Below are 16,401 nucleotides of genomic sequence, written 5' to 3' on the forward strand. Positions count from 1 at the left end.
CATCATTAGGAATATTCGAAAGGTCAAATAACTCCATCCCTATAATTAGTAAATAGGCTATTTATGATTATAATGAACAAGTAGATTTGAAAAGCATGTAAAACCAACAACAAGGCTTCTGAGGCTAAGGTGCCATGATGCCTGTGTGTGTGCACGCGTGTGCAGACAGGTACAAGTGTGTTCATCAGTTTTAAGATTCAAGGTAAGTTGAAAGAAATCTTTTTAAGCCCTGAGGACAAAACCAAGCACGAAGAAGAAGGCATCAAGTTGCATTAAGCTCTGTATGTTTCTCTAAGTCTTGCCCTATAAAGCAAACACTCCCAGATGAACCATGAGAGAGTTCAGTAAATCTTATGACGATTTGTTTTAATAGAACAACAAAATTGTTCTAAATTTCACATGGAAGAATAGGCAGGTAAGAGTAAAAACTGAAAATGAAGAGCAATAAAAGTCTAGCTTAACAGATACTAAATGTAAATAGTTTTAAGACAGGTGTGTGACAACAGGCAGCTGGCTCAAGGGAACAGAACAGCGTGCCTAGAAAGAGATCCAATCTCCCACCATAGAAAGAATTTCATCTACGATAAACGAGGGGCCAAATCAGTGAAGAAAGGATTACTCACAGCTAACGGTGATGCAAACAACTACTTACTACCTGGGAAAAAACCAAGTTAGCCCTTCACTCATAGCCTATGCTAAAATAAACTCCAAATTAAAGAATTAAATACAAAATAATTTGAACTACATAATTTGAACAATTAAATTGAAAATTAATTAATTAATTTAATTATTGGGTGAGGATTTTCTAAGCTTAGAAGCAATCAAAGAAATTCACCAAGAGAATACCATTTATGTAGCTAACATAAAAACCGAAACTTTTGTAGGAGAGAAAAAAATTGGTATAATTAAGTGAAAAAGTATACTATAATCTAAGTCTCATTTTATCACTTCTGCAGTTATACAAAGCTGTTAAAAAGATAATTTAGATCAAAGCAAAATGATTAAAAATTATTTTATGACGTAATGTCACCATGTTGCAGCTTTTATTAAGTAGTTTGTATTGTATTACATATGCAGACATTCAACACATGTCACAGAGATGATTTGTCTCTCACTGACTGTAAATGTTATTCTTGTATTGGAATGTGGGGGCAAGTAGTGAGAGCAGTCATTTCAGCACATCTGGGTAATCCCGCAGCCCTGCAGCTATAGGGGCCACTGAGCTTGCGTCTCCCCAGGTGCACACTCACTCAGACTGAGTGCTGCTGCCTGAATCAAAGCAACTTTGAAAACACCCATTTTAAGATGCATTATAAAGCTCTAACATTACCTGAGGTTCATAAAAGTTATCAATTTGGGGCCTGGCCCAGTGGCGCAGCGGTTAAGTGCGCACATTCTGCTTCAGTGGCCCAGGGTTTGCCGGTTCCGATCCCGGGTGTGGACATGGCACTGCTTGGCAAGCCATGCTGTGGCAGGCATCCCACATATAAAGTAGAGGAAGATGGGCACGGATGTTAGTTCAGGGCCACTCTTCCTCAGCAAAAAGAGGAGGATTGGCAGCAGATGTTAGCTCAGGGCTAATCTTCCTCAAAAAAAAAAAAAAAAAAAAACCCCAAACAACCCCATATCATGTATAACATAAAGAGTGACCCCCAATGTAAACTATGAACTTTAGCTAAGAATAATGTATCAGTATTGGCTCATCAGTGGTAACAAACAGACCACATTAAACACCAAAATGTTAATTGTAGGGGAAACTGTGTATGTGGCCAAGGGCAGGAAGGGGGTATATAGAAACGCTATGTACTTGCTGCTCAATATTTCTGCAAACCTAAAACTTCACTAAAAATAAAGTCTATTGGGGCTGGCCCCGTGGCCGAGTGATTAAGTTCGCACACTCTGCTTCGGTGGCCCAGGGTTTCACCAGTTCAGATCCTGGGTGTGGACATGGCACCACTCATCAGGCCATGCTGAGGCAGGTGTCCCACATATTAAAAAAAAAAAAAAAAAAAAAGTGGAGGAAGATGGGCACGGATGTTAGCTCAGGGCCAGACTTCCTCAGCAAAAGGAGGAGGATTGGCAGCAGATGTTAGCTCAGGGCTAATCGTCCTCAAAAAAAAAAAAAGGTGTTATCAATTTGTTTAGTAACATTTGGAAATGGTAATAGTTATTTTTGACTCATTTGTTCCTAGACAATTCAATAGTCAGAGAGAAAGTTTAAATGTTATGGAAAAATGGCAGTTACAAGTGAAGCAAGTACAAATGGCTGAAATGATTGGAAGCTTTTAAAAGTCTGAAAAAAATAGCAGGATTGCTAAAATATGCATGTAAAACTATACGACTACTCGTGAATGCTTCCTCTTTCTAGACTACAGAAAACATTTCAATGCACTTCTTTCATTTCTTGCCCTGGCTATCAGGGAATTCAGAGCCAATGTTGGTACTCAAATGCTAAAGCCTATGTCTAATTAGTTTGCAATCTATTTATAACATTTCTAGTCTTTATTTAAAATTTTCTACATGTTTTAAAACTGTAAGCCATCAAAAATTCCTTTTAGAAGAAGGAAGGATGTAAAATTTAAATATATTTTAATAAATAATATAGTCCCTTACTATGAAAGCCCTTAATAAAAATTTATTGAACATCTATTACATACTATGCACTCTTCCAGAGCTGAAGATACTTTGTAAAACAAGACCATCCTGATCCTGGGTCTCGTGTGCCACAGGAGGGTTGGGGGAGAAGGTCACGCAATAAACAGTTGAGGAGGTAGACAAGGAATAAGTAAAGAATGGATACACTGTTATAAAATGTGGTGGGGGGTAAGTACTCTGAAGGAAACAAACAGGGGGACCCAAGGTGCCGAGGAAGCAGGAGGAAGAACGGGAGGCTGGAGAGTCAGACCAGGGCCAGCTCATAAAGGGCCTTGCAGGAGAAACGGCTGGAGCAGAGAGTGAGCGACCATGGCAGTGCCCCCAGGGACACAGAGCGGGAGAGAGCTGAGGTATGTTTGAAAGCGGACTGACAGGAACAGCTGATGGGATGGATACAGAATGTGAGGAAGAGAGAAAAATTTAGGATGACTCCCAGGTTTCTTGATCAAGCAACTGCATGGTAGGTGGTACTATTGACTCTACTCCAAGGAAATTACAGTTATTTACCCCAAACTTAGCTTTCCAGTTCTTGATGATTTTCAAGTAATCTGAGGACACTAATAACCCAGCCTAGATCAAGGTTGCAGGATTAGAGATGGTGGGGGGTGAGGGGTGGGCACAGGGGGTGAAGGGGAGCACTTATGTGGTAACAGTCAAGAAATAATGTACAACTGAAATCTCACATTGATGTAAACTATTATGAACTCAATAAAAAAAATAATTGGAAAAAAAAAGGAATGAAATACTGAGAGATGCCATAACATGGACAAACCTTGTGCACATTGTGCTAAGTGAAAGAAGCCAGTCACAAAAGACCACATATTGTGTGATCCCATTCATGTGAAATATCCAGAACAGGCAAACCTATAGAGTTGGAAAGTAGAGGAGTGGGTGCCTAGGCTGGGAGGACAGAGTTTTCTGGAGGGGTATTGAAAATGTCCTAAAAGTAGATTGTGGTGATTGTTGCACAATTCTGTATATACGCTAAATATATACTATAAATCACCGAATTGTATACTTTGAGTAAATTCTACGGTATGTGAAATGAATCTCAAAAAAGATGTACAAAAAAAACTTCCTAGATGTCAGTGTCACCTATTATTTACATTCTCTGAGAGAAGCAGGATATTAGAGAGTTCCAAGGTCAAATATTTAGACAACATCAAGTTAAAGTTACACAGGTCTCTTTTCTGCAGGAATTCTCAGAGCCCTTAATGTGCTACAGTGCACTACGAATCACCAAGCGGGGTGGGCAGGTGGGCAGGAGCAGGCTGCACCACTCCCCCAACATGCCCGGCCGCGGTATATTTACTGAGCAGCACCGCATCGCAGAAGACTAGGTGTTGCAGAACCCGCTGTAGGAAACAACGTGCTGAGCCGTTTTCCCACTGATTCACCAAGCACCACTCCACCACTTGCAATGTCCTGGAACTCAGTCACCTCTGGGGTATCAACTGAGGCTGATATTTTCCCTGCCCTCATGGAGCTTACAGTCCAAAAGACAGAAAAGGGAAGTGCTCAAATGAGTGAACACACAGGGAGGAGCACATGCTGATGCGACGAATCAAGTACTACGGGCCCCGTGGGAGAGATTAATTCCGACTGCAGGAACACTTCCTGGAAGACCCAGCATTTCAGCCCGACTTTGAACTGTGGGTGGGTCCTGGACACACGGAGATAGGAGGAAGGGACCTGGTACAGCAGGCCAAGGCTAAGGGGCGGAAGGGTAAGAGGGAGTGCTTGTATCAGGGAACGATGAGTACTGCATTTTAGCTAGAGTATCACGCGAACGAAGCAGAGCAGTAAGACAAATAGCTGTAAAGGACTGTAGGTCGATCACAGAGAGCCTTGAATGTCAAACCAAAAATGTTTAAACTCGTCCTATAAGAAATGGGGACCCATCAAACTTCTCTGAGCAGGGGGTGGGGATGGTCCTAAACAAGTCAGTCTCTGAGCCTCAGGTGTTTCATCTGTAAAATGGGGCTAATTCTTCCAGCCTTATCTCATGGCAGCAGACGAGGATCAGAGCACTCGGCTGCAGGGCAGTGCAGCCCTGAGCAGGGTTTATCACGCAGGAGCAGAACAGCTGTTTCCAGTCCCTTCGGAAGAATGTGTCTCAGAAACACCCGACACGTGATATTTCATCTCTGTGGCAGGGCCAGATGGGAAATCTGAGATGGAAAACAAACGCTTCAAAACAGAACATATTTTAGTTCTCTCGTAGCAGTCAAATCAGATCTGTATTTGATTTCATTTTATTTTGTTTAGAATGAAACAGGGACTGCAAGGAAGGAACGGCTGCTAGAAACAAAGCTGGGGAGAGAATAGAAACAGCAGACTGCCTGACCCTCACATCGAGTACTAAGACAAGGGGTGTGTGTGTGAGGGTGCCTATGTTCCACAGTGTATGTGCACGTGTGAGTAAGTATGAGTGCTAGTCTCTGAAAATGTGTGCATGAGTTTGGTGTGAGTATGTCTGTGGGTGCACGCTGAGGGACGCAGAGGGAAGAGTTGGAAGGGGGACAGAGAGAAAGGCACTTCACCAAAACTGCTGACCTGTTTGCACTTCTCCCACCGTACAGCATAAGAAGAAAGCAAGCCAGAGACGGTGATCCCAAAGTGTTGCCAAGACTGGGAAAACTTCCACCCCCAGGGACAGCCGAGCTTTACAGACAGAAATCTCCGCCAGCCCAGGAGCCTTACCGGGCCGAGCTGTTCCGGGAGCGCCGAAGCCATCTTGCCACCATTTGCTCTATTCTGTGTGCTTTCCGTGTCTGAAATAAACTGGTCTCCAGCTCTTCCATTTACCTGAAAGGAAGAAGAGTTTTCTTAAGATGCTAACCAAAATATTTTGAAGAGGACTCTGACAAATCACTATGATGCTTCCTACATTTGCCCATTTTAAGACATGCTGATCAAATAACTAGGGCTCCTTCTATCTGAAGTTTACATAAACAGGCGCCCAGTGTCCACAGAGCAAACAACTTCAGCAGCCCTCTGCCCCAAGGAGTCCACAGTCTTGTGGTCAACAGACTGGCTTTACATCTTAAACAGTTAAACGTAATGACTAGGGAATAAAATAGATAAGTTTTCTCAAACTGTGACTGTGACCCATGGTAAGAAACACACCTTACTACCTGCCACCCCCCCCCCCCAGCTTTGTGTGCAACCGGAGAGTGCAGCTCGGCCCGGGGCCGGCAGCAGGAGATGCAGCACCCAGAGCACTCCAGTCGCCTTGTGCCTGTGCGTCTGAGTCCTGCTCCTTTTGCTCAATATTTTATGTTTAATCTTTGAATAGGTAATTCATTTTTATAATTCAAACCCTAGACTGTAAAAAAGATATATGATTACTGTATTGTGTGCTTAAAAATTTGTTAAAAGGGTAGATCTCATGTTAAGTGTTCTTACCAAAATTTTTTAAAAAAAGATACACAGTGAAAGGTCTCCCCTCTATCCTTACCCGCCCCCATCCATCCAGTTCCCACGCCCATACATAATCACTGCTCTCCTTCTCTGTCTTTCCAGAATTTCTTTATGCCTATACAAGCAAACACAAATATAGATTTTATATGTCCTCTTCTTAAGACAAATGACAGTACACCACACACATTGTTTGGCACCAGGCTTTCTTCTGCTTAGAATATGATATGCTATCCTTGATGTCTTTCCACATCAAGACGTAGAATGCTGCTTCATTCTTTTGGACAACTACTGAGTATTACATTGTATGAATCCACTGTAACTTAAAAAATAGTCCCTCTTGATAGACATTTCAGATCTGGCCGATCTTCTGCTATTAGAAACACTGCACTGAATTCTGTTGTAGCTATCACTGCAGCGTGTATGCAATTATGTGTCTAGATAAGTTCCCAAATACCGAACTGCTGGGTCAAAAGTTACATACATTTGTGCCCGATGGACATTGTCAGGTTACCAAGACAAATGATATATGTGCTTGAGATTCAAGTTTCATAAAACAGTATATATTTATATTTTTTCTAGTTTATTTCACTTTTTAAAACACTGGTCTCAATTCGCCAAATTAATTTTGCAACCCGATAAATAACCACACAAAATAAGATAGAACATTGGGAAACAACCATGGATACAAAGAAAAAAAGGAATAATAAGAAATTATATTGCTTAACACTACGCAAACACATCTGAAGACCTTGATGACAGGGATGGTTTTCAAGGAAAATATAAATGATATAAGATGACCCTAGAAGAGGTAGAAAATTTAAAAAGATAATTACTATAGAAAAGAAAATTGTTAAAGAGCTATCCCCAAAACAGAGTCGCAGGCACAGACAGGTTCAAAGGTGAATTCTTACAAATCTATACGATGTGCCTCACCCTGATGATTTTTGTTTTATTTTAAATGTACACTTTTTATTTTGGAACAATTTTAGATGTATAAAAAGGTTGCAAAGATAATATAGACAGTTCCCATATTCCCTTCATCCAGCTTTCCCTGACGTTAACATCTTACATAATCATCGTACCTTTGTCAAAACTAAGAAATTAACATTGGTCTAATAATATTAACAAAACCATAGACTTTATTCAGATTTCACCAGTTTTTCCATTAGTGTCTTTTTCTGTTCCAGGATCCAATCCAGCATACCGTGTTACTTTTAGCCAGCTTAGTTTATTTTTCCCCAGATGATATTTTAGCTGTTTCTAGAGCATAAAGAAGGAAAGCTTCCAAATTCTTTTTAAGCAGCCAGTTTAACTTTGATATGAATTCTGATAAAACTAGTACAGTAAGGTAAAAACACAATCTCTCATGAATATCAAAGTAAATATCAACAAATAGAATCTATCAGCAATCAATAGAGTAATAGTGGGATCTATACCAGGAGTGCGCTAACTAAGGCAGGCAAAAATGAAAGCAGGACGCCCCACTCACCACTTTGAAAGCCTAGAGACTTACGCTATTCAGTCAGATGGCAGCCAAATACAAATTAGTGAACAAACAACAAAGTCTGCAACCAAAAGAAAATTCCTTTTAGATCAAAAGATGTGTCAGTTTAGCTTTTTTTCTACAATGGGATATCAGATCTGAACACTGTCTTCAGTTCTAAGCATCTCATTTTTTAAAAATTATAAAAGGAATAATAGATTTCTGGTTAAACACAGTGAATTGAAAAATGTCTTAACTTCTTCCTAAACTTTATAAATTATGGTAAATGAGTAAGACAAGGACAAGCCCATAGAATAAAGAGAACAGGAGAGAAGACAAAAGATGAGAGATGAGAGAAGACAGAAATTGTTTGGAGGACAAGTAACCAAGCAGAGCAAAAGAAACAGAAACCTGTGTGACTTCAGAGCTAGATTCTGATGAAAAACGAGCTGATCTACCCTAAAATGGCTCTAAGACGCCCTAAGATGAATTAGAGGCAGCAAGGATAAGAGCAGGCAGGGGAGAAGGACAGGACTGCAAATACCGAAACAGGTCTCAGTAAGCAGAAGTTGCATTCACAGGCCCCATCCCACTCCACTTGCCCACCTAGAATACCTCCCCTTCCCCACCTTACTGGACACAGCGGCTTATTCTTTGCAGAAATCGAGCAAGAGAGGCTTCAGACTTAGGGAGACCAGGCACAACGGAGGATGCAGGAATGAAAATAGAAGGATTAAGTAAAATTATTCCTGAATGACAAGACCTCTAGTTTCCTCCTTCAGCCAGTTTCCAGAATACTGGCAGCTGGGACTTCACATCCCAAGTAAGAGACCAGAGAATCCTTTCCTGGAGAACTGAACAGCACCGGAGAAAAGATGTTCAGGTCTGATACTTCTGGCAACTTGCTGCCAGATTATCCTGCACTGAAATCTGTTAGTCAGTGAGCCCCCCATCAAATAAACTTCCAATCATTTGTTTTTAGTGCTTCACTCTCATGCATGAAAGGACACTTGAGGAAAGCCTGCACTATGAAAAACCGATCAAAACAAACAGAAAAACTCGGAAGAAACAGAAACAATGCAGGAAACAGAAGAAAAAAATGTTAATCTACAGGCATACCTCATTTTATTGCGCTTTGCTTTATCATGCTTCACAGATATTGCATTTTGTTAACAAGACCCTCCACCAGCAAAAAGATTACGACTTGCTGAAGGCTCAGATGATGGTTAGCATTTTTTTTTAGCAATGAAGTATTTTTTCATTAAGATATGTATGTTATTTTTTTAGACATAAGGCTATTAAACCCTTAATGGACTACTGCATAGTATAAGCATAACTTTTATACTCACGGGGAAACCAAAAAATTTGTGTGATTCTCTTTATCGCAATATTTGCTTGATTGCAGTGGTCTGGAACTGAACCCACAATATCTCTGAGGTATGCCTGTATAATTTAGGTCCTCAAAAAGATAATATATTACATCCATAAAACAAGAAGATGATTTTCTTTGGAAAAGAACAATCAGAGAACAAGAATGAACACTTGGAAATTAAATATAAGATAGCTGGAATAAAAAAATTCAATTAAAAAGTTGAGAAATGTAGTTAATGAAATATTGTAGAAAAAGTAACCAAAAGCCAAAGACAGTGAAAACAGAAAAGACTAGAAATGTACAGTATTGATCCAGGAGGTCCAATATTCATCCAGTATGAGTTCTGGAAGGAGAGTAAAGGAAATGGAGGTAAGGAAATTGCTAAATAATTCAACAAAATTTCCCCAAAAAACCTAAGTTTCCGGATCAAGCACATCTACTAATTGCCAGACATAATGAATGAAAAGAGATACATATTGAGAAATAACTGTAAAATTTCAGAAACTAGAAACAGAGAATATCTTTGAAACTTCCAGAGCAAAAATAGATCAAACAATTGAAAATAAAAATAGTACTCAATTTCTTAGTAACAACAATGGAAGCTTGAAGACACTGAAGCCATGCCTTCAATTTCTAAAGGGAAACAATTTTCAATATAGAAGTCTATATGCAGCCAAACTACCAATCAAGTAGTAAAGACATTTTCAAATGTTCAGGTCTCAAAAAAATTTACCTCTCATAATACCCTTCCTCAGGATAATACTAAAGGATATGCTCCAGCAAAACAAGGAAGTAAACAAATAAAGAAGAAATGGGATCCAGGAAATTGGGGTTGAAATACAGACAAGAGGCATAGGGAACACCCAGGATGACTGTGAAGGGATGTACTCTGGTAACACCTGTATATAAACCCTAGAGAGCAACCTGTACAGACTGGTACATGAAGACTGAGGTCTTAGGGAAAAGAAATAAGAATGGATAGATTACCTGATGTGTTTGTGCAGAAAGTTTCACTGAGAGGCTGTTGGAAGGTATGGAAAAGAATGAGCAATAAGTACATGGAAAACTAAGCCAATCAAAAACAGAGAATTATGAAATTCAAGAAAAACAAAAAGAGATACAAGAAAGGAAACAAAATTGTAGTTCACTGCTTGGCTCATCAATGAACAATATTCACATTGTCATAATAATTAAACACTGAAAAATTATTTCTCAAAAACAGTGATATAATAATGTTGGTAGGATATGGTGAGGGGAAGCTAGTGCAGTGGTCTAAGAGGTAAATTCTTATCCACTGTAATAATTGGAGAATGTCTACAATTAATAAATTAGGAAGTGGCAGTGCAAGTATATTTCTCAAAAATATGGATGAAAAAACAGAGGAAACAGCTGGAAGAGTCGAAAGAAGTTGCCTCAAAGAAAAGAAATTAGAGGCTGGGGAGGAATGGGACAGGGACTGCTGATGTCTATCATACGCTCCTTGTACTATTTTGTTTTTTTTAACTAATTATTTTAACTTAATTTAAAAAATTGAACATATAATTATAGGAAAACACACAGAAAAATATAATTAAATTGCCTATACTCCCACCTCTCAGAGTTACCAACTGTTAATTTCTCATTCTTTCCTATGTTTTTACATGCTATATATTTTTATTAAAATGAGATATTATTCTTCTCCCACTTATTTCATGAACATCATTCCATATTAATATAATTTAAGCATTTATATAATCTTTTCTGTGTGTGAGGAAGACGGTCCTGAGCTAACCCTGCGACAATCCTCCTCTATTGCGTGTGGGATGCCACCACAGGGTGGCTTGACGAGTGGTGCTGGGTCGGCACGGGCCGGTGAACCCCGGCTGCTGAAGCAGGGGACACAAACTTGACCACTAGGCCACCAGGCCAGCCCCTACATAATCATTTTAAATTGCTACATAGTATTTTCTTTGGCCATATCATAATCTATTCAATAAATCTATCATTGGACATTTGTGCTATTTCCAATTTTTCGCTATTATAAAAGCTTTACAATGAACATCCTTATTCATGTTAAATGGCTATTTCCCAGGTATTTTCTTGGGATAAACTGCTAAAAGTGAAATTACTAGATTTAAGCATATGTTAATTTTAAAGAATTTGGATGTGTATTGTCAAATTGCTTCCAAGAAAGTACCAATTTGCACTTCTGCCGGGACAGACCTTTGTAAACATTGAATATTATTATTTTTAAAAAATTTGCTAATAGGATGGAAAATAGTCCCTAATTACTGACTTAAATGTTTATATTTTGAAAAATACAGGAGACAAAAGTAAATATCCATACTCTCATAAACATTGAATATTATCACTTAAAAATTTTGGCTAACGGGATGGAAAGTACCATCTAGTTATTGGTTTTTAAACACGCATATTTTGAAAAATACAGAAAACAAAAGTAAATGTCACACATGATTCCATCACATTAAAATTATTTAAAGTAAGTATCCTACTGCAAGCGTCCAACACAGCCCTTCAGAGGTGACCACTGGGGACAATTTGGTGGGTATTCACACTAACTTTGCCCTAAATCTATAAAACTATATTAAAACGTATAGTCCATAAAGCTATAATCACGCTGTACTCAGTAGTCTGTACCCTATATTTCCTAACCTGTGACTATATCAGGGACATCCTTCCAGATCAGAGCTCATTATGGGTTCGATTGGAAGTTATTTGATTACTAGTATCTCTGAACATTTTTCATGCGCTATGGCCATTTATATTTCTTTTTTGTGACTTTACTGTTTCTGGTTTTCCCTTATGTTTCTACTGGAATGTTTGCCTTCTTATTATTGTAAAAGCTCTTTTATAACAAGGATTATTTAACGTCCTCTTGCCAAGCACACAAAACCACAACATATTTCTGTGAGGCTCACTATAGAGAGTCAGGAGCTTAGATTCTAGTGTTCTGACAACACAGAGACGAATCACAAAGGATAGAAGAGGAAACGTCCAGCAATGCCCTCAGGATATTGTTTTCAAATATCAATTGCCTCCTTCAGGCCCATACCAGGAGTGAGTCAGCTGGCAATTTCAGGACACAGCTATTAACTTGGTTGGTCTTACGTCTGACCATCAGAGTTTCAGCGCCTTCCTATAGGGCTCTAGGATGGTAGCGAGACTTAAAACCAGGCCATATGAAGACTCGTTGCAAAATCAGAGAATGTTTATTCTACAAAGATTTATAGGTGGCCCACATGACTATGGTTTACAAACAGCCAAAAGGCCACCAGGTGGAAGAGACATATTTCCCATGATTCTGGGATACATAGCCAGGATTAATGGGGGAATGCCACAGGGAGAGACATTCCAGCTCAGGCCAAGGCTAGACCTCTCTAGTGTTCCTCATGATCCGAGGATGGAATAAGTTTTCTCAAGAATTAGCAAGACCCTGGTCACCGAAGGCAGTCGTGCAGAGGCTGAATAAGTAACTCTGCATGGATGTCGAAGGGACATTACACAGGGCACAGGGACCAGATGACTTCTGCAATGACTCCCATCCATGCAACTTGAGATCTCTGCTAGATCGAAGAACCAAGCAAGATGGTATTTGTTATAAAGTGTGTTGAAATTCAAAGACCCACATCCGCTGGAGTAGCTGGAAATCCTGAAGTAACTGCAGCACAGGAAGATGTACAATCTCTGCCCTCGACACTATTCCAGTCTCCAGAGGACTGAGGAGATGTCAGGGATCTCAGGCACAGCCCAGGGGACTGAGGACTGCCAAGCCTTTCCACTCCTTTCGAAGGTCATCAAACTGCAGCGGTTACCTATAGGGAATTGTTACAGAACTGCTGCCAAGTACAATTCAGCCAATTGATTTATGTAAACATATCTGTCTTTAATTAAAAGAATTAATTTGCATTATATATCTGGACTGTGGGTAGGCATGTGCCTTCATCAGGGATCCCCAAAGACCAAACAAATGACTACAGCAACCAAGCCATTAAAAGTGCCCCCTGACTCAGCAAGGTCTGAGCAGGGAAGTTTAAAGTCAAGAAAACGATCTGCTAATGGTTTTAATATTAGCCTCGGGATTGCTGGACTAATGGAAGAAAATAAGAGCCCAGATAACCCCCAACATTTGAATTTTCTCTACAATCCCACTGCCAAGAAGTCAGCTGGCCTTGTAACGGTTCTGTCATTCACTGTTGGACCTGTCTTATTGCTAGAAAGTTTCTTTACGTCAAGCTGAATTCCGCCCCTCTGCAGCTCAGCCCTCTGCAGCAATGCTGCCCTCCGACCACTCCTCCCCCACCCCAGCCCGCCACCCAGAACGAACCCGCTCCCGCCTCCACACAGCAGCCTTTCTGCACTTGACATGGCAATCTTGTCGTCGAGCCTCCTCTGCCCCAGACTAAGCATGTTCCATTCCTTCAACAGCTCTTCATACGACAGGATTACTTTAAAACACCTTCCTCCCGGCACATGCCAATTTGGCAAAATCCTTTAAATGGCTTGAATCCCCAAACTGAACACACTTCTGGTTGTCCGGAAGAAAATACTATGAAAAAGACAAACTCTCTCAAAATATTTTGCAAATGAAGAAGACAACTAAATACATCAGGATGATAGCTATCTTAAAAAGCAGGTAGGCAACTAAGGATATAAACCCTCAGAGGGGGTAAAAGAGGTGATGATAAGGCTTCAGGAAATTGGGACCTGCTCTTGAGAAATGAGAACACCCACAGAGGGAGCGGGAAATGGAAGGGAAACTGAAGAGCCAAAAATCACTTTCACTAAACTGAAATTTTAAAATGAAACTGGATAGCAATTCAAGTGAAACTGTCAGACCAAGAATCAGATTGAGGATATTCAGCTTACAAATATTAGGGGCTAGCAGAGAAAAGAGAAAAGGAATGCACAAAATTGTAATCAGAGAGTTAAGGGTAAATTTCTACAGCGGAAAAATATCTGTTTCAAATATAAAGAGCACAAAAAGCGACTCTCAGATAAATGCCTCAGGAAGGCACCTTACACATCAAGTTCTTAAACTTCAAACATTAAAGAATCATCCTTAAAACCTGTTTTAAAAGACGGAAAGAATATGACCATTTGAAAAAGAAAAGATTAGGTTCCTATGTTTTGCAGTATATTATTTAGGGATAGACTCACGCTCATCATTTTTCTCTCTGGAGAATATACAAGCTTTACAAGTGATATTTGAGACTCTGTTCTTGAAAGATATCCCCGGGAACCGTTCTGTGACTTTTTTAAACTACTACTGCAGGTCTTTTGTCAGCTTAGTGTTGGGTTTTTTTCCCCCTATTTCTTCTCTGCTCCTATTACACTGTCAGCAACTTGAGCACAGAGACCACACCTTACCTCAATTTACTTTCTCTCAGGACCTATCACATAGGCTCCAAAAATGTTTGTTGAATGAGTGGATGAATGAAAAAAATTAAAAGCAGAAATAAACTGGAAAATTAGAATAAAATTTCACTTAACAAAGACAAAGTTAATGTGGTCTTTAAAGATTGACAAAACCAATAAACCACTGGTACAAGTTATTATCAACAAAATGAGAAATGAGCAAGACAGACAAACACTAGGGAAATATCCCAGAGAGCGCTATACATGTTATACGCAAATCGTCTACACAAGCTAAGTAATATGGGTGACTTTGGAGGCTATTTCAGGAGTACATCTTTCTAGAGTCTTCCCGGTAAGTCCTTCAGTTTTCCTGAGGGGCAGACTCCTGGGCAACAAGGTCAGCTTCACAGAACAGCGTATCCCAAGATTTCCATATCAATCCTTCAGGATGTAAGTGCACTCTTACCTATCGAGGGATTTTCTTAGACTAGTTTCTTGGGCATCGTGGGAGACACACTTTTCATGTACAGTCTTAAAAGGAGAGGACTCTAAGACCCATACTGGAAGACAAAAATAGGATTCTCACCAATGAAACACCCTGGTAGCCTCGGGGAACCCAGAGGCTGAGCGGTTGATGACATTCTTTCCTGGATGTGCTCAAGACTCCATTTGCCAAAAAAAAAAAAAATCCAATTTACTAAATACACATTCACTGAAAAAACACTCAGTGCAGGTGACCAAGGAGGAGAGATGAATAAGATACAGTCCCCACCTCAGGAAAGGGTCAGCCCCCTTTCTGCTCTCTGCCTGGTGGTGAGAAGTGCCCGGCAAAGTGGTCAGAGTACATGGCTCATTTATTCTATGGTTTCCACAAATTACCTCTATCCTCAGCTATCCTGAGGCTGACCAACTTCAGGAAACTGAGGCAGTACAACACCTTTACCCCAAAAGCAAAGAACCAGAACTAAAAAAACAAAAATTTTGAGGAAATCTATACCTGCAGAAGAAATTTAGAAAGTGAATTTTTAAAAAAAAACCCCACATAGAACTTGATGTGTTGTGTTTATCAAAGAATTAGATCAAGCTCTCTTCCAAAAATTAATAGACAATATTCTTCAACAGAGAAAATGATAGCATGCTACCAAGTTCTTCTAATAATGCAAAGATAGTCTGACAAAACTTACCCTAAAAAGGGACATATAGGTCAATCTCATGCACGAAATACTCAGAAATAAGATCCTAGCCAGAAAATGTTAATAATTCTTGAAGCTGGGAGATGGGTATGTAAAGTTAATTTTATTGTTCTCTATACTTTGCGTACATTTAAAATTCTTAATAAATTTGTTTTTTAATTAAAAAAACTATTTCCAGCAAAATCCAGCAAAAACACCAAGAATAATCCTAAGAAAGAAAAGTTCAATTTAAGGAAAACTATTAATATATTTTAATTAATAGAAAAAAATAATAAAGTAGATGATCATATCATAAGATGCTGGAAAATCATTTGTTACATGGAATCTAATCTCTTTGATTTAAAAAAACTGGAAATACTAGGAAATTTAATATTATTTTAGAAAGAAAAATAGATGTCTTCCACTTAAAGAGAAAATAAAATTAGAGTGTCCATCACAGCATTAGAGTTGCTGGCCAGTGCAATGCAACATGAAAGAGAAAATGAGCGATAAATACAGCAAAGGCACTTAAACCACCAGTGCCTACAGGTGGCACAACTGCATGTGGGACTTAATTTCGAAATAAGAGAGACGAATAACCCGAGCAAAATTGTTCAGTTGTGAAGACTTAGGAGACTTTACAAACAATCACAAGTACTGGCATGGACTATACGAGTAAAAGGAGTCTGGACTCGTTCTGAATGGTCCTAAAGTATGAACTCACCTAAGCTCAAGAAGACAAATTTTGACTCAATGTAAAGAACTTGTTCTTTTTAAATTTTCTTAAGTAAATGTTAAAACGGACACAAAAGTAGACAGAATAGTATCGCGAATCTCCACGCACTCATGGAGTTAGCTTTACCATTTATCCATTTGCCCATCTTGTAAAGACTTTTCCTAATCAGAGCTATCAAAATGGCACTGGGCTGCCCCGGTGGAGA

At 39.4% G+C, this 16,401-nt stretch overlaps 1 protein-coding gene across 4 annotated transcripts in view; it reads right to left on the minus strand.

Moving 5' to 3' along the window:
- The window catches only part of FRMPD1 (FERM and PDZ domain containing 1), a 140,581-nt gene that overhangs the window by 44,617 nt on the left and 79,563 nt on the right, over positions 1 to 16,401 (minus strand). For 3 of the 4 annotated variants that reach the window (XM_044779198.2, XM_044779199.2, XM_070519165.1), the window contains exon 2: positions 5,359 to 5,463. In XM_044779198.2, coding sequence (XP_044635133.2) covers positions 5,359 to 5,459 — 101 coding nt within the window. In that variant the 5' untranslated portion in view covers positions 5,460 to 5,463. Of the gene's footprint in view, positions 1 to 5,358; positions 5,464 to 16,401 lie in introns of those variants that run through there. The other variant, XM_044779201.2, reaches the window with a different exon arrangement.

This window comes from Equus asinus, chromosome 10 (assembly GCF_041296235.1).
Source record: "Equus asinus isolate D_3611 breed Donkey chromosome 10, EquAss-T2T_v2, whole genome shotgun sequence".
NCBI lineage: Eukaryota > Metazoa > Chordata > Mammalia > Perissodactyla > Equidae > Equus > Equus asinus.